This window comes from Octodon degus, unplaced genomic scaffold (genome assembly GCF_000260255.1).
Source record: "Octodon degus isolate 3935 unplaced genomic scaffold, OctDeg1.0 scaffold00120, whole genome shotgun sequence".
In the NCBI taxonomy this organism is placed as follows: Eukaryota; Metazoa; Chordata; class Mammalia; order Rodentia; family Octodontidae; genus Octodon; species Octodon degus.
The window spans coordinates 1,977,223-1,997,196 of record NW_004524696.1 but is presented as its reverse complement, the minus strand read 5'-3'; the positions used below and the strand labels follow the sequence as shown (position 1 = coordinate 1,997,196).

At 38.6% G+C, this 19,974-nt stretch overlaps 1 protein-coding gene across 1 annotated transcript in view; it reads right to left on the bottom strand.

Moving 5' to 3' along the window:
• The window catches only part of Cndp1 (carnosine dipeptidase 1), a 36,025-nt gene that overhangs the window by 2,040 nt on the left and 14,011 nt on the right, over nt 1–19,974 (bottom strand). The window contains 6 exon segments of the mRNA XM_004640212.2: nt 2,894–3,035; nt 4,929–5,093; nt 6,130–6,212; nt 6,215–6,289; nt 11,018–11,102; nt 13,624–13,824. Of these exon segments, the coding sequence (XP_004640269.2) occupies nt 2,894–3,035; nt 4,929–5,093; nt 6,130–6,212; nt 6,215–6,289; nt 11,018–11,102; nt 13,624–13,824 (751 nt within the window).

Genomic DNA, 19,974 nt, shown 5'->3' with positions numbered 1-19,974 from the left:
GTGCTGGGGGATTGAACCGCGGTCCCTGATGCTTTGCTAAGCTTGTTCTAAGTAGGTGCTTTAGACCACTGAGCCATCTCTCCAGCCCCAAATTTTTTAATTTTTGAATTGAGAAAAGTTTTAAATATAGTACAGATGTCATTCCCATATACCCTTGAATCTGCTTTCTAAGGTGTTAACATATAAAACTATTGATCAAGAATTGGTACATGTTATTAAATACTTGCCAAACTTCATTAGAATTTAACCTATCTTTCCCTTTTTCTATTTCAGAATCCAATATAGAATCCCATGCTGCATATTGTTATTGTTTCTCAGTCTTTTTTTTCCCTTGACACAGGGTCTCACCATGTAGTTCAGGCTGCCTCTGAACTTACGTGTAGCCCACTTTAGTCTCAGATGCATGGTAATCATCCTGCCATAGGATCCTGAGTGCTGGAATTATAGGCATGTGCCACCTCACCCAGTCTCTCAGTCTTCTAATCTGCAGTAGCTCATCAGTATTTTCTTGTCCTTCTTGATCTTTGCTTTCTTAAAAAGTACTGATTGATTATTTTGTAAAATCGTCCTCAATTTGGTCTGATATTTTCTGATGATTAAAAGAAGTCATACATTTTTAGAAAGACACAAAACTCTATATCTACCTTTGTTTTCATTTTGAATTAAATACTATAGAAGTGGGACTGTATTGGGTTTTGTTTGTAATAGACAAATAACTATCCTCAACTATCACCCAAATGTTACAATGTGTCTTCTACCTTTCAAAGTATCCCATGAAATAGTTTCAACTACTGTCCCACTTTTATTTATTCATTTATTTATTTAATATTTGGTACAGGGTGTCACTATGCAGCTTGGACTCATAGTGATCTCCTATTTTCAACCTCCCCAGTGCTGCAATTACAGACATGTGCCACCATACTGGGTCTCAGTGACTGACTCAGTGCACTCAAGGGCAGGGCCAGCACAGCACGCGGTGCTGAGGATGGAATCCCAGTCCCTGCACTTGCCTAAGCAAACACTTTTTTTTTTTGCAGAACCGGGGATTGAACTCAGGCCCTTGCGCTTGCCAGGGAAGTGCTTATTCCACTCAGCCATCTCCCCTGCCCCCTAAGCAACAATCTGCTGAGCTATCTCAATGGCCCTTTACTATCCTACATTTGAATCTAGACAGAGATGAGCTCAAATCTTCTACGTTAGAGAACAAGTCATAATGATGGTGTAGAAATGAAAAAGAAACAAACAAAAAAAAAATCATGCCAAGTCCAGGAGATAGCTCTATGGCATAAATGCCTGCCTGACAAGTGCAGGGTCCTGAGTTCAAGCCCTGGTACCAAAAAATCATGCCACCTCTTTATTCACAAGGCAAGGTATGAATGTGAACAAAGGTGGTGTACTTTGTTAGCTAAACTGGCTTATACACAGTAAACCAAAAGATGTCCTCTGCATTCTGTCAAGAGAATTACAGGTCTTTCAATGGCTGTTAACATTGATGTTTCAAACATGTGTCTCTCTTTAGCTGGTATTACATTTGCCTTCCTCATTCTTCTTCCTCTTTTCTTCAATGTCAAATTGTGCTAGTGAAAAACCTGCTAAAATTTGAGGTGGCAAAAACAATGGATGTAAAGAAATCTGGCTCCTACTCTTGAACTTTTTCTCTAATTTTTCATGTCTTTATCCTTAAGCAGATAATCCCCATGGAGACAGTGCTTTAGCAAGGTATGGCCTTCCAATTCCAGCTTAGCTATTATAGCTGTATGGCTACAGACCTTACCTGTAACATAAGGCTGTAGATCTATATAAACATGTGCCAGTGGCTTCCCATTTAACTTTTGGGGACACCACAAAACTCTCTGTGCTTGAGGGAGACCCAATTTTGTATTGTTGGCAGGGTGTCTATCCTGCAACAGAAGCCACAAAGACTAGATATTCTTATTTCTGTTCTGGCAGGCTGTGCCCATACATGTACCTCTGCTAAGCATATCACATGTCCTAGCCAGGAATTTTTGAATCACAGAATTAACATAAGAACCACTAATCAAATTCTGAACAAAATCATGCCACCCTCTGGAGAACCACTGTGACTTTATGAAAAGATCATTAGTTTTAGAGTTGAATAGCTGGCAATGGGTTTCTCATGTGTTTTGTAATTCTATATGTGAGGTCATCCTTAGGAAGCCTTTCTGTGGAAAAATCACAAGGTGACCTGGGCTGTGTGTCTCCAGGGCAGTATGATGTGTGCATCATCTATGGGTTTGGGAAGAATTAGTCCAACCCTACTACCAGCTCTATTTCTAGCACTGAAGGATTTCCCTTACTATCATAAGAGTTAAGCTATGCTTTTTAAATGATGTTTTGCTATGCTAGCCAACATTTCCATGAGTTTTACATCAGGAGGATTTGCTGATCTTTGGTTTGTCATTTTCTCCCAAATTCAGGTCTCTAGACTGCAATTTGTGCCCTGGCTTTGCCATTCAGCAGCAGAGTCATTATCAAGTAACTTCATCTCTTTAATTCTTAATTTTATCCTCTAAAAAATAGAGGAGATTGTTGGGAGGATTATATAATACAGGGAATACAAAGTTCCCATTACATGGTGTGCATTAAAGAATATGCACTAGATAAAGAGGAAAGTTGATATTTGAGTATTAAAAGTGTCTGCTGAGCTAGGTACATTTTCACATACCTATAATCCCAGTACTCTAGGATGCTGAAGCAGGAGGATTATAAATTTAAGCCAAATCTACTTTTGCAAGACCCTGTCTCAAAATTAAAAAGTGGGGAGGGCTCAGTGTGCCCTCAGTACCATGAAAGAAGAGGAAGAAGAGGTGTTTGTTGATCTCCCCACTGGTCCCATTGTAAACTGGATGATCAAAATATCTTAAGGTCCCACCTGTTCTGATGGCTCTTTTTGCTGCAAGATACTGAGTATCATTAATATTTGCCATCCATGGCTGAACTCCTACTACCATAGAAATAGTCATCTGATTGGAGCTATTCCTTTTGGAGAATACATCTTCAAGATGCTGTTTTACCTATGAGGCAACATTTTGCATAATAAGAGGTTGAAATTTTGTTCTCTCTAGCAGTGTTTCATCAAGAAATTAATTGAAGTACTTACTTGAAATGTTGGAACACTCTGACTTTTCCTTCATTCTGCCAGAGGGCCTGACATAGTGAGTGGATTCTTTAGCACTGAGAACAGAGGCCCTGGCCTTCACCCAGTGAGGAACACTTGTTCTCATTCCCCTTCTACCTCTGTACTCACAATCACCAATCCTGGCCCTACTCCATTCTCATAACACTGTTTGCTAAATAGTGTGTTATAGTAATGTTTACTGAGAATTATGAGATATAATATACTATCTCAATTAGAATGTTATGTTTTGAGATTTATTAATACCCTAATGAATATTTAGGGAGCATTAAGCATTTGAGAAATTTCAGGGAAAAAATGGAAGGCATCTCAATCCCATCTGTGAAGGAGATCACTTTCACATCTTTCTTCTCCAATGCCTTCCCAATAACTTCTGTAGAAATCCTCCTAGGCAATCCCCTATGAAATATTTCTTCCATCTTTTCCTTTATATTTTTATTAATTTTATTGAGAAACAAATAACAATGAGACAGTTTCAAAACCAATTGATAGGACAGTTTCAATAACTAATACATTGCATATTGTTGTCTTCTTAGTGGTTATTCATAGTACAAGATACAGACATGATATCCTGTCCAAACACTATTAGTACAAATCTTTCTTCTCATTGAATTAAGAGAAAGTAGCTGTATATCTATCCTAACTATTTTGTACATACAGATACAAAATGGTCATTCATTTGTATTCCCTTTTTTTAGTTTTGTCAGAGGTGGTTATTCCATTGCCATTTAAATATTGTAGGTGCATGAATTCAGCAAAATATTCCAATATACTCCAGTAGTCCTTAATAGTAATGGGTTATCCATAGGACTTGCAATTTCAGAAGTTGTTGACTTGAGCTTTTTACAGCTCAGCATATTAATATGGATTTACTTTTTATACCTCATTTTTATACTTTTCTGCTGCATGGTCAAGACCAAGATAAAGCAAGAAGTGTAACTATATAACAAGAAATGTAACTTTTGTATCTGACAAGGTCAGTCAAATCCCCTCAGGATTTACCCTGAACCATCTTTTCCTTTAACAAATATTTATTAACACCTGTCAGGTGTCAGGGGGACTTTTCCCCATTCTTCACAGCAAGGGAGATAGCTGTGAAGAATGGGGAAAAAAGTACTACCCTCATAGAATGCATATGTTGTAAGAGAAAGGGGCAATGCATACAAAAAAAAAAAAGGAGTAAAGGAAGGAAAGGGGGAAAGATACTTTTTTAGAATCTAATTAGTCTTTACAAGATCAGAAAAGAGGATAATCTAATAAGAATAGCTGAGAGTTGAGATTTCCTTAACTCATTTGTCCAAGGGACTACTTTCTGGTACACTTGCTTGAGGAAAATTGACGATGAGTTGATAATTGGATACATAACTATAAATAGTTGTTTAAATGGTCTTTTTCAAAGTGTTGATTTCAGACATCATGAAAAAACTGATGAGGGTGGCTGAGATTTTCTAGCTCCCTCCAAGATAGGCAATTATGTACTCCACCTCTGTATAAGATCAATCTTGCTTTTATTGCTACCATCTAATTTTTTTAAAAAGTGCCTATCACTACAACTACAAATAGTTATTTATCTAACTGTGGTAATGGCATATAGCTGAGGAAAGTTTTCACTGAGCAAGACTGACAATGGTTTCTTGACATTTGTTTGAGTTCTTTTGTGTTGAAAATAAAATGTTAAGTTCAATCATAACAGCTGAATTCCTCACCACACCACAGTGCAAGGGAATTGGAAAAGGTGCCGCTAGGCTCAATGACACTAAATTATGGTTACCTGTTTTTCCACCACAGATACATTCATATGTGGGACTAGACGGATTGAAAATTTCCCGGTAACCCGTCCAGGTATAACTGTTTTAATTCCAGGTTTATCAAATGCACCTTCAATCCCATGAATAGAAAGAGATGGGTACCTCCATAGGTGCATTAGAATTTCCTCCTAAATAAAAACAAAATCATCCAAAGAATATCTGGTTAAAACTCAGTTAAATTATATTGTTTGTATCACCAAAATCTGTGCATCTGAGATCCACTCATGACAAGTAAATGAGCACCTAACTTAGATGTGACTGAGCTATCACTATGAAATGAACCATTTCCTAAGAAAACATGGCTTCTCTTCTGTGGTCTTTTCCTACCCAAACCCATGCCATTCTCCCTTTTTTGCCCAGGTATTAATATTTGCCATTAACAGATTAAAAAATCTGAGTTCAGTTATAAAGTTCTATCCATGATCATTGCAGAGATGACTTGTGAAAATGTGTGCCACATTTTCTTGTTCAGCAGATCTCAAAGAACTCTCCACATTTTATCTATATCCTTTCTTCTTGTAGCCATCATAAACTTACTCTGAGAAAAGAAATGTGCCTTATAATAATAAATTCTACCTCTTCTTTTCATCATGGTTTTGGATTCTTTTCATCGTTCCCTCAAGAATCAGCAAGTACCTTAGCAAATAAATATTTTTAAAAGGAGACAAAAGAGAAAAGAAAAAAGTCTAAAATTTCCACTAATAAATGCTTAGGCTCTGGGTTTCCTTAGAATACAGCGGAAGCCATCTATTAACTTACAGATTTGCCCTGAGGCTCTTGGTTCACCCTGGAAAAATGAACAATTAGTTCTCTTAGAGCTGAACCTGTCTCAACCTTTTCCAAATCTTCAAATAGTTAAGTTTTGCTTTTTGGCTGCAGGCTGATGTAGGAGGCAAATTAATAAACTGTCTTGGAAAAGCATGGCTGTGAAATTATTTGTTGCTCATGGTTAGGTGCCTGAAGCCAATGCCAACTAGACCCTAGAAACAGGTTGATCTAGACTATAGGAAAGTGGCTGTGAAAATTAAAATCTGTCTAGGAACCAATATTCGCTCTGGGTCATTAAATAGGTGGATTAGCAACACCTGGAGCTATTTACCCATTGGGGAAATGTCATTCATAATCACCATCCCTTTCAGATTAGCCATGAGTTAATTGCCATACCTTTGTAGCAAACAGAAATTTCTCAACCTGACTGTTATTCCGATACTGCTCGAAGTCCAGATCAATGGTTTCATATATTTTTTTTTGTCCTCTGTAATAGGAGCCACTTGGTCATAGATGCTAGGTATCAGGATGTGACCTGATGAATCCACTAGGCTACCTAAAAATGCACATAGAAAACAAAGCAAGGTAGAAGTTGCATGCATGCAGATGCTGTGGCCTTGAACAGAACCAGGTGATGGCTCTTCTGGGTACAAGGGGCTCCATGACTATTAGTGGTTTTCCTGGCCAGAGCCATTGGCCACAACTCTACCCCAGAGATGAGTACCATGATCCCTGGACCTGCTGGTCTGGCCCTCGGTGTGCTGAGACAGCAATTGAGACTGGGCATGGTGGCGTGCCTGTAATCCCAGGTCTTGGGAGGCTGTAAACAGGTGGATCACTATGAGCCCAATCTAGTAGTAAGACCCTGAACACCCTGCAGACCCTTCCCTAAAATATGAGAGAGAGAGAGAGAGAGAGAGAGAGAGAGAGAGAGAGAGAGAGAGATCATGTGAAAGAAATGTTGAACAGCTGCACTCATCCAGAGTCAGACACCCAGCAACAGTCACCTGGTCAAATACAGGGCTAAAGCACAATGGATCTACAATAAGCTTTATCAGGTGAGATCACCTGCGCAGTGTTCAAGTTCTCAACCATACCATTTGTGTCATAAACGAAGTTCATTTTTTTCATTTTATCCTAAATTAGAAAGTGAAATGTATAGGTATGTACACATGAGAAACAAAATTTCCTTCATCTCTTTTCAAATGTCTCCTTTATATTCTCCCCTTAGTAATATAATTCTCATTTTTAATCAGAGGCATGATGTGCTTAAAGTCTAATCTATCATGATCCCAAAATCTTTATAGACAATGAGTATGTATACTAGTCTTCTCTTTATGACAGAGTATTGGGTTCAATCAGAGTGGAGAAAAGCACCAACAAATATCTATAAAAGAAACTGATGCTGAGGTTTAGCAAACATACTTATCAAAGATTAGTGGAACCAAAGTGAGTTGATAAAAATGACACAAAACTGAATCAGATAAATGAATCCTCAATCCATCTGGGTACCTTTATTCAAGTAAAAATCCCTTCATAATAATGTTCCATATTGTTTATATGATTATAATTTGACAGTGTCAGAGGAGGAACATTACTGTGAACATTACTGTGATCTTTAAATTAATGTCAACAACTACAAAGCAAGACTTGAAGATTCTAGGCACTAATTAATAATGGCAAGTTATTGTACCCCTCCTCTTTCCTAGCTGCTGGCTTAATGCTGGGATGTGAAGATACACAAGATGAGAGCTCTTTCCACCAGTGAGGATACCACAAGTCTGATACCAAGTAAGCGTATCAATACACAGAAAAGTGATAACGTGATATAGAATAGGCTTCCCAGAACTTTGAGAATGATCCCAAGAGATCTAAGTTAAAGGCTTGAATTGTGTCAAAGCAACAGAGTGTGAAGGGAAGAAGGTATTGTTTTTGTTTGGAGCCAACTATTCCTTCATCCCCTCCCCTGGTCTCACAGTGGTTCCTCCAAACTTTCTGTTTCTTCTGTGAGTACACATTATAGGGACAATAGTGTAGACCTTTATACTCAGAGTCTGAGGTACAGAATTCACACCCATCCTCCATTAATCCAGTGAACTGAATTGTATAAAATAATTTAAATCCCTTAGTCAGATTCAAACATAAATTGGTATAGGCCTAGGACTATCATCAATTTGCTGTCTACCCTATCTTATTTTCACTAGAATCACAAAAAGCTCTACTAACAATGTAATCACCAAATCTTTCCTTTAATGTCTATCCCTGAACTCCTGCCAACAGTCTCCAATGTAAGGACAGAGCTACAAAAATGTATAAGACCCACATGTCCTGCTCACAATGCAGCCAGAATGTGCAGCATCAAGGACTGTGTGGGTCAAGAAGAAGAGCCCTGGATCAGAATCACCAGTGATAGAGAGAAATGTCAAGCACAGGAGCACAGAGGAGCCACTGGAAGCCATGGAGACCACACAGCTAGCCACTGGAGCCGAGAAGGATAAGTGGGCACAATGGCACCATCTTTGTGGTCAGAATTTTGGTACAACTTGGCAAGGCTTTAGGGTATTTTTCACAAATTGATTTGAGTATTACAAGCACCAAAATAAAAGTGCTTCCAGGGCCAGGATGCTTATGTTCATTTTTTTGAGCTTGAATGGTATTCTTTCATAGTAATTAATGTTGCCAGATGTCGCCAGTGGTGAGGATGGTGGTGACCCAGATGTCCAGGCTTTGAGCAGAAGTAGCTTTCCCAGCACTCACTGTGTGTGGCCAGAAAGCATCCCAGACTTCATTTATCATCATTTTAAGAGTTCACCCTCCCAACCTGCTCTCTTTCCACTTGAAAGCATGCTCCTCAGAACATGATGCAAATTTTGAAGCCCCCTCCACCACCCTGAGAAATGCATGGGAGGCCGAGAATGCTGCCTTGAAGATGTTCATGGGAAGCATAATTCTGATCCCCAGGTGAGCCCTGACATTTTAATATTTTAAATGACACCAGATAGTACTTGCTTATAAAAAATGCCCTTGGGTCAATCATCTTTTCTGCATAGTGGATTTCAGGAAATGCAGAGTCAAAAGTCTACAAAGAAGAAACAGGTAAGATTTCTATTTGCAAACATGAATATTACTATCTCTACCCCATTCCCTACCTTTCCTATTAAATGCTAAACCTTGGAGACAGGAGACTTATGTGATTTTGCTTTGTGCTCCCAGAAGTTCATTCTGTGCTTTAGATAGTTTATGTTCAACGACCATTTGTTGTTATCAGTAATCATGACGGTCATCAGGATCATGCAGATGGGGACCCTGATGGACAGAGGCTAGGAGACCTGGATTCTTGGCCTTCTAATGAATCCATACTACCTTCCTGCTTGTTTGATCAGCCCCAACACTCTACCCTATGTCCCTCTTTGACTTTGTACAAAACATGAAAGACCACAGAGGGCACAATCCAGAAATTACCTTATCATGGTCTGTTTGATATATGTTTTTCATTCCATTTATGATCTGCTCTGCTCTGATGTTTGGTTAGCAAAATGGTATGCATCTGTGAGACTAAATGAAATATTCTATGGTGGACAAAAGCTGCACAATCTAAACAAATGTCATTCAGCTATGATGCTAGGAGAGAGACATGAAATGTATTACTGAAGACTTGATGATGCTGTTCCTGGGAAAGAGGAAATTCATTCTAGTAAGATAGAAAAATCAACTGTGCCACTTGCCGAAAATTGGGTTGCATACATCTGAATTGTTCTGTGAACTATTTAAACTCTTTCCAGGCAAATGCCATGTTTTATTCTCTCTGAAATTGTCAAGTATGGGATTTACTATCTAAAAGTTATATTTTAGGAAAACTAAAACAGAATAATAATAGGCAGACAGAAATATAGTTTTATTTCACCATTCACTTTGAGGCAGTGAAGGAGGAAACTCCACAATTAAAAATGATGCTGAAGTCCTTAAGGAGACTTCCCCATCCCAACACTTTGGCCACACAGCCTGATCACACTCTGTCTGGGACTCCCAAGGCCAAAGGGACAGATGCATACTTTATACATCATCCTCAGAACATGATGCAAATTTTGAAGCCCAATTCATCTGCCCAAACGGAGCATAAGATAAAATTTGCATAATTAACCGTAAATTCTAGATGAAAGATATTGAGATATTTGGAGCCTGAAGCTTACTTAATTTTTAAAACCCACTTTTAAAAGAACACCAAAGATGGATATAAAATTGTGAATGTCCCTGCCAGCACTATGGAAGGAGCTCCTGAAAGTGAGGCTCATGATGTTTAAGCTTCCTTAGCACCTTGGCCTTGCAAAAAACAGATACCAAGTAGAACAAACCTGGGCATATTTACTGTCAGGAAAAAAGCCTACTTACACATATCAGTCATCCCAGAGGCAGCCAAGAACAGGGGCTTGATGTTGGGTTCAATTGGCAAACACATGGCATCTCTGTGTCAAAGCCACAACAACCTTAAAAATGAAGCCATTGCTGGAGTTGTGGATAAGAAAGAATTGCTTTCTTAGGCTGGTAGACCATTAGTCATTAACAAACACACTGTGTTCAAGTCACAGTAGTAAGTGCTCCACGTGCATCATCTTCTGGAACCCTCATAGCACTTAAATAGGTAAGTGTATGACTATGCCTGTTTGCAAATGAGAAACTAAGAACTAGACAAGAAACGTGCTCAATGTCATGCAGCTGGTTGTGAAAGAATGAGGATACAGCCTAATTGCTAGTGCCATGTGCTAAAATGAACAGCCCTTGTGCACTGAGAGTTAGGCTGATGAGGGCTTTGTCTATGCCATGACACCAGAGGCTGCTGCAAGAGTCTTGAGTGCCTCTCTCCCAACAGCATTTAAGACTTTTCCCTTTTGTTCTTCACTTTGTTGATTTATGTGCAGTCAAAACGACATGCCAGCTATACAGAAGTGGTTTGGAAATACCACTTCATCTTCTAGAAACCTCAGAGAGAGATTCAAGGATGACCTCAGTCTCTTGAATCCTTTGGATTCAAGAACCATCTTTGGCTGGTTCTTATGTAATACCATTTAATAACTTCATACCCTTATATCCTTATCCCTGTTGGTCTGACCTTTCATCTGAATCTATACCTAAAAGTTTTGGTTACTTATAGTTTATGAATTCAATAGATCTAGAACTGAATTAAAGATCTACAATTTCTTCCTACCATATGCCTTTATTCAGAGCCAATTCCGAAACCAAAGGAAATTCCTTGATGCTTTAAAAGGGAAATAAAGTAAGGATTTACCGAGAAGAGCAACCAAGTCAGTCATTGGTTCGTTAAGGATACCGCCAAATGTTCCTGAATGAAAATCTTGATCTCTGCATTTCACCTGTGAAAACAGGGAAAGAAGGAGATTTGACTTTTTCATTGAAGCTTTTGCATGGTAGGAACCATGTCTCAGTGGTGTCTCTTAAGATATAGGCAGGTAAATTCCTTATACGACCTTACTTCCCTTGTTTCTCAGTCTCAGGAACTAAAGACTATACTTTTCTTTATTCCCTGAATCCCCTAAAACTGACTTCCTTCTCAAACTCTTCCACTTACAGGATTCTATTCAAGATCACCAGGACATTCTTGGGCAAATTATCAATGCTCATACAGTTATCTTTCTCTTGGCTTCATATCACACTGTAGATCATCACTCTAGAAAAATTATCCTCCCTTTGCAGCTCAGAACTTTCTTCTGTTTATCTTTCCTTGCTATAGTACAATTCTCTTGATGTTTCCTCTAATAACTTCATCTATTCTTCTTCCACAGATTCATCTTTGGCTGGTTCTTATGTAATACCATTTAATAACTTCATACCCTTATATCCTTATCCCTGTTGGTCTGACCTTTCATCTGAATCTATACCTAAAAGTTTTGGTTACTTATAGTTTATGGATTCAATAGATCTAGAACTGAATTAAAGATCTACAATTTCTTCCTACCATAATGATTGCTCCTGTGTGTACCACATTACCAATTGCTACAGAGTTTTTTTTAAATTATCTCTTCTGTTCTTTCCCTTCTATCATCCCTGCCCAGCTGTATTTTTCTTGTCCCAATATTTTTTTAATATGCTTCCAGATGAATGTTCCATGCAGTTTCTTTGGCTTGAGATCTTTATTTCATTTGGTAATAATGCTAATTAAAGTACTTTTATGTTATAGTCTAATCTCCAAAATCTTATGCTTCCTGATCCTTCCTTCTGATCATTTTTTCTCTCCCCTTTCTTTCTTCTACTTGGATTTACTGCCCACCTTCTGGTTCTCACAAGATGTCCAGTTCCTTGGCTCTCCCAAGGGTTCTTGTCTTCCTGTCTATACTTTTCCCCATGGAACCTAAATGGCACTGCACATTACCTTGACCTCTCTGTGGCTCTCATCTTGATTTGCTTTTCCCCCCTTTGCCCATCACATCATCTGGATTATCCCAACCTAGGCCAACTCTCCCTTCTAGGCCTTCTCTGGACTGGGGTATTAAACACAACCACAGAAAAGTGTCTATTTTCAAAGACAGGTGACACTGTACCCTTATAGTGCTTGAGATTTCATGCTCTAGTTAGCCTTCTTATTCTTTCCCCATAGAAACCACTTGAGGCATCACTTCTCTGCACATAAATTTGCATCCTAACCAGCAGAAAAAAGATAAGCCAATGACAACTGAAGAACATCTGCACAGCTCTTTTCTCTCTGTCTATCTGATACCCTTGCAAAAGAGGTTAATTCCTTCTTCTAGGTAGGATCTCATCCTTTCCCACCTACTCAGTGCCTCTGTTCTCATAAACATCCCAATTTCTCCTAGGTCTCCAGGTGCTCCCCTTTCCCTCAACCTTCTCAAGGCTCTCTTGGGCTCTGTGCTCCCTCCAGCTGAAGCAGGGAGCTAGCAGGAGTTTGAAGTGACTGACTGATGGGAAACAGGCAGGCAATTTCACTTTTAGATGGTAAGAGAAGCAAAGAAAGTAAATGTTTGATCAAAGAAGAAAGTCAGTGCAGTTTCCAAGACAAGGGAAAATGATGTACAGGGAACTAGGACTCCATAAATAGGAGATGTGCTTTTCTCCAGTGCTGCTTGATCTGAGAAGTAGCCATATCTGCTGTCTGTTTCTTTCCTATAATCAATTTTTATTTAATTTTTGAATCCTGGTCCACATAAGATTTCAATCTTTTTTTCTTTATTAACTTCATTTTTTTGATACTTATAAAAAGATTTCCAGCTGATATATGGCCAAGAATTCACACTAGCCATCTCTCCTCAAAACCAAGTTCCTTAGATGACGTTTCTACTGAGGTCTCTGTTTCTTTTCCCTTTCACCCACATATTATCTCTGTATCTGTATCTTATAACAGTAACCTTCCTGAGATTGCTTTATACAGTCCTATCTCCCTGATAATTAGCATTCTCATGTCCGTCGAAGGGTTAACATTATTTTTTAAATGCTAAGAATGCATGATATTTCTATGTGGTTCATAATGTCTGAGTCTCACAATTATATCACATTGACCAATAAATGGCCCTTAAATCTCCTGTCACCAAGACCCAGCAGGCAGATATCATGGCAATGTTCTAGCATCCTCAGCCTCTCACCAGGAAGTCATTCCCCTAAGCTGCTATTCCTGCCTCTAAATTCCAAAGTAATAATTCCTAAATATTTTGGTCAGTGAGTCACATGCCCCTAGGAATTCTCTCTCCAAAAAAATTGCACACAAGAACACCACTAGCACTGATGAATAGCACCCCCAAACCTCATCTTCTGCATTCTTGCAGGCTGTATCCCAGGTAAGAATTTCTGGCTTTCCTTCCTAAGACCCCACAATGGATTTCGCCCTGCCATCCACAGCCTCCCTCCACAAGGGCCCATCAGTACCTCCACTGTGAAATAGCTGTTCCCTCGGGTACCATAAGTGAGTGCGGGCTTCCTCCTGCTAAGCCATAGATTATCTGAGATCACAATGTAGTCCACACTGGAGAAGAACCGATCCCTTTCTTTACTAACAAGTTCCTCCAAGGCAACAGAGCCAGTTTCTTCCATTCCTTCCAGAATGAACTTGATATTCACTGGGAGATCCTGGATTAATAACAGAACAAAGTGATTGTACAGTGTTTCCCACTTGCCTTTTAAACAACCTAGGATTTATTTGAATTCAGCATATATATATATATATATATATATGCATATATATGTATATATATGCATATATATATGCATATATATGTATATATATTTACATTCAACATATGGATCCCTTACATTCTCACTGTTAAGCTTTGTATACAGTACTGAGGTTTGAAGTGAGGCTGGGAAGGACCAGGGAGATAGCTGGGCTGGCGAGATAGCTCAGGAGAATAAGCTCTTGTCTGGTAAGCACAAGGTCCTAAATTCAATCCTCAGCACTGCAAATAAATAAATAAATAATAAAAAATAAGGTGAGTCTGGGAAAATAATTCAAAGCAGTGCTCAGTGAATGTACTTCAACATGGACAATCATTTTAATGCTATAACAAAGTATTTGGAGAAGCAGTTCCTAGAGAAACAGTGACACAACTCAGGGTTGTATCGCATACTGGAGGGGAGGCTTTTTTCCTTCTCCCCAAAAAGAATTTTTGAAAAAAACTTATTCAATTACAAAATACATTTCTTCCCTTATACTTCCGGGCATAACAAATGAGAACATTATTCTTTTGAATGATTGTTAGACCTCAGCAAAATTTTTATTTTCAGTATCTGTTACTTTTCAATGATGATTTTACTCTGCCTTTTAACATAACTTAAGGCTTTGATTTTGCAACATAATGGAAGTTGAGTTTTTCACCAGTTAGTAGTAGGGCACAGAATAGCTCCTCTACAGTTTTTACAACATGCACCTCTCCCGATATAGTTTGGTTCTCTCTCTCTCTCTCTCTCTCTCTCTCTCTCTCTCTCTCTCTCTCTCTCTCTTTCTCTCTCTCTCTCTCTCTCTCTCTCTCTCTCTCTCTCTCTCTCTCTCTCTCTTTCTGTCTCTCTCTCTGTCTCTCTCTGTCTCTCTGTCTCTCTGTCTCTCTGTCTCTCTCCAATTTATAAGTTTATATTTCTTCAAACTACATTAAGAAGAGAGATCAAGGTTTTTCCTAGAGCACAGGACACTTGGAGGAGAGCTCTAATGACAGCGATTAAGGCATAGTAAAAATATGATAATAAATCCAAGTGAGCAGTATGGGCTCACCACGGATCAACAAATGCAGGATGAGTAGAGGATTATGTATTAGAAAGTAAATGACCTTCATCCATTCAGCTGACTAAGGGCATTTGGGGATAAAAATTGTTCAAATATATCTGCACTTCTGTGGGTCTTAATACAGCTAAAGTTCTCAAATTTTAATATTCAGAAAAAAGCTTTACTAACATTTAATGAGTGCACAATTGCTGAAATATTATGGGAATCTTTAAGACGTTTCTAGGAAATCACATTTAATAAAATCAAACTAACATTTCATAAGTGTTAGAGGACTATGGGCCCAGCAGCCAGATCACCATTTGTTTTCTGTGATGTTCCTCAGCACTCCAGGGACCAGGATAAGCTGTATCATTTCTGGCAGCTCATTTATCTGTCTATGAAACATGAATATTAATACTTACTTTTCCTCTTAGTGGGATAGTCCAGTGAGACAAAGTTACTTTAAATTCTCTGCCAGCAGAGAAGGAAGAAACCAACCCCAACAAAGGCCCTGGTACACCAGATGCTTTTGTAATTAATTCTTTCAACAAGCTCATGAAGCAGAGAGGATAATTTTTAGTTCACAGATGAAAATCAGGAAACAGACTTGTCCAAGGGCAGTGAATATTTATGCTTTGTTTGTGGACATGTAACTTCCAGAGATGAAATTTAAAAATCAGAACAGAATTTTTTTCCTTTACATAGAAATTTTCTAATAAATATTAGCTTTGAAGGAAAGATAGAAGAGAGGAGGGGAGAGAGAGAGAGAGAGAGAGAGAGAGAGAGAGAGAGAGAGAGAGAGAGGAATATGGAAGGGAGAAAAGGGAAAGAAAGGAAGAAAGAGAAATCAAAGCCACATTATCATTTAGGGCTTTTTGTGTTTGTTTTTGTTTTATTAATACATGTTTTCAGTATGTGATATTCACATTCATTTCAGAGAGTAGGTACATGTAGGTAATATCTCTTAATTCTTTTTATTCCCTTCCCCTCCCCATTCTTCTCCCTGCCTCTATTCCATCTCTAGATCCCTTCCCCCCACTTTCTTTTTTTCCCCTCATTTTGAGACACATAATGATAATAACATTCATTTGGGGTATTTGGTACAGATACATAACACATCTTAAATCTTTTACATCGCCTTCCCTCCTCCCTTTTCTCTTCCTTCTACCCTCAGTCTCTTGATCCCTTTCTTATTTGCAAAAGATCTATCTCCCTGTTTCCTTTTATCAATCTTTTATTTTGCTCTGTTATTTAAGTGGCTACGCTGAATGAAAAGACAGTTCTGTTAGTGATCAACAAGACCTGACAAGAAACATATCTTGGTTTATTAAGCTCATTTTTCTCAGTGAGATAAAAGAGTAGAATAGTTACCTCCCTTTACATGGGCATAGGTCTTAGAGAAATTCCTGACAGAGATGCTGTTAACATCTGATGAAATAATATAATCCAGCTTGCTCCGAAGGACAGCTCCTGGGAGAGATTCCATAAAGGTCTCCTGGGTCTTGGACAGGATTGGGGCCATTCCATGTGACAATATGCTCATCCTGTGAGAGAGCATCCCTACACTGAGCTCTCATCTTGTAGCTCCAGAAGCACAGGCAAGATGAACTCATGGGGGTGGACACGAACCTCTATCTCAAGAGCCTGCATCATTCCCCACAGCTTTTGCCCTGGCCCTGAGGTGACAAAAGTGAGCAAAGGCTTTGTTCTGGGAAATGCTCTATTTTCCCTTTTGTCCATGAACCCTAACAAATGGATCCCATTTCTTTCTTAAATATCTAGTGAAAATGTGCTTAATGCAGTTAACCCATTAATATAGGATGAGGAAATAAAGAAAGAATATACATATTTTAAGGTTAGCTCCACAAGAGCTAATACTTCGTGGGGTCAAGTTCAGAATTGGCTGCCTAATAACATTGCCAATTCCACTACTCACAAAGCTGACACAAATCTTCATTGCTATTACAATACCACACTGAACAATATACACATTAGTTGCTTCTCTGACTATTTGCAGAAAACAGCAATCTCATAATCTAAAAGTTGCTGCTATCAGACTTTCTGGTCTAAATTGCACTTTGAAGAATGTTCATTAACAGACACCTAGTAAGTTGGGTGTGAACAGAAGAGAAACTGCTCCAAAAACCTGAGTCGCTCCCTAGCATGCTGCAACCATCTGATCATGTCTTCCTGACCATGTCTCTGAAACAGAGAGCAGAGCCTGAGTAGTGCACTAGTGCACCTCAGCCTCAGGAACTCTTCCAATGTCTGGTGCTCTGCATTTACCCAGCTGTGGCAAGAAACGGTGGGCACTTCAAAGCTGCTCCCTAATCTCCTTCCACACTCCTCAGCTTGGTAGCTAAGGAAAACTCCTGGAGGAGACCTAACAATTCAGGCAGATTGTCAAGTAGCAGAAGTTTTCCCCCTGACCATTTGCAAAATAGCTAATATATTTGTTTAAATGTATGCATGTTTCTGTTAAAAGCATACTTTGTGATGAGAAGGAAGAGAAGATTTAAAAAATAAGAATTTTTAAAGTTACAATTGCAGATGGAACCTGCCACCTGTGCTGCATGTAATCCTGGCCAACTCCACATTGTGGATTTCACAACTTGGCTGAAGCCTCCTGCCAACTCCAAACCCTGTCTGTCTTTGTTTTTCCTTGGCCATAGAGACACCAAGAGGTGCTTCCCCATGGGGCAACAGAGGTACCAAACAACCACCAACCTCATAGTGAACAAGACCATTGCTCTGGGAGGGCAGATAAGCTTCAGAGAGTTGGCAGCTCTAAGAAGAAATGAATTGGGACAATAGTGCTAAACCCTAAGAAAAGCCCACAACTATTATAAACTACAAAGACAGAATGAATTTTTTTAACCCCTAAAATGACTTGCATGCAGGTTAGGTTAGAAAAAGAAACCCAATTTAACACCCACCATATTTCCAAAAAGCTTAATGGGGTGCCATTTTGGGAAGGGGTTAAAGTGCTTTAAAGTGATCCATTGAACAAATACAAAGCAACTCCATTTCAGGGTTTCTAGAGTCACCCTTCTACAGTGACTGGGTAAGAGATAACTACAGAAGACAGCCACAGAGAGGGGACAGCCTAGGCATACATCCCCTCAGAAGTTTAAGCTCAGGCCAAGAAGGACAAGGGCCCCAGCCTCTGGTGAGAAAGCAGGCCGAGCAAGTGTGGCTTTCAGAGGTAGCTGGATGTGAAAGTGCTGGCATTAAGTTCAGCACTCTGCCTAAACCCCTTGGTAGCCGCCCATATCCTGCAGAGACCATGATCTGTTTTCTATATCTACCCATGTGAGCAAGGTTATGCTTTGTCTTGAGTGGTTCCCACACTCAAGGGGTGTATGGATAGAAGGGCCTCTTGGGGAGGTGGCCATGTCACAAACCCCCACACTTTACAGCTATATGGAGAAAACCAAGACTCCTGGATTTTAAGACTGCAGGTTTGGAATGAAGTCACTCATTCAAAAAGACAGAAAGTTTAGATATTTTTAAAATCATTTTTTCTTTCTTTTTTTTTCTTTTTGAGGGGTATTTTTTTCTTTCTCTTTTTAATTTTTTTCATTCTTACTTTTTGCTCTCTGTTTTTTCTCTTTTCTTCTCTGTTCTTTTCTGTTACTTTTATCTAATACTATTATTTTCCTTCTATTCCTCAATAGGATCCTTTATCTCACTTTTTTCTTTTTTTCTCATCTTCCATTGATTGATTTTTCAAATTTTCTTAATTTTCTGGTTCCCCACTTTTTACCCTTATTTGTGTAGCAATTAACCTTTATGAATCTTTATATAGCTAACTCTATGCTATTTCTGTGAAATACTATTCTGTTATTATTGGGGGCATAGTTGCTGCACTTAGATAATGACTGTATGTCAATATATGGTTTGTTTTAGAGTTTAAACCATAATTGTAGATCTCTTCCCTCTGGTTAAGGATGGTGCAGTAGTGGTTTTTAGGGTATATAAGAATCCATTTTGTCTTCGTGCTATTACTGTTGTCGTTATTGCCAAAGTACAATAATTGTTGCTACTAAGTAGTTTTGTCAATGCCAATATCTGGATTGTATTTGTGTCCCTACTGCTGGTCAAATTACTTTGCAGCCTCCCTTCCCAAATAAATAAAGGTGTTTGGATCTTGAAACAAAGCAGACCTACAGTGCATCACTGAAAGCAGGCACTGACTAAAGAGACCTTCATACTAGCAATAAAGTCTTCCACTACAGTCAATCTACAAAACTCAGCACAAAAACAAAATAAATAAGCAAATAAACAAAAGCCCAATAGAAACATGAAGAAACATGACAACATAATGTCCCTTAAAAATCCCAACTTCCCCATGCAGCATTTAGGGGAAAGTATTCAAAAGACATAGAGGTGAACTATTTGAAAGGATAGAGGAGAGTCTAAAAAAAAAAAAAAAAAAAAACGTGCTTTGTAAGCTGAAGAAAGATATAACTAAACAAATAATGACTTTAATAAACAAAATGATCTGAGAATTTACAGAAGACATTGATTAAAAAATAAACTAGCGGAGCTAAACAAAATGTAACAAAACATAAATGATTTGTTTAGCAAAGAATTAGAGTTCATAAAAAAAATACCAAAGAGAAATTCAGGATAGAATAGAATTAAGAGTTTTATTGAAAATATGGGCAATAAAAGTTACCAATGCAGGACAAAGTTTGGAACTAGAAGATAGGGCTGTGCCAGCGACAATATATTCAGAGATACACTAAAACTAACAAGATAACATGAAAAATGGATCCAACAGCTGATAGATGACATAAAGAAGACTGATATAAAATTGATAGAAATTAGTGAAAAATCAGTAGACAGCACACATGGCACAAAAAACCTATTTGCAGGGCCGAGGATTTAGCTCAAGTGGCTCAGTGCCTGCCTAACAAGTGAGAAATCCTGAGTTTGATTCTCTATCACCACTCTCTCTCTCTCTCTCTCTCTCTCTCTCTCTCTCTCTCTCTCTCTCTCTCTTTCTCTCTCAAAAAAAA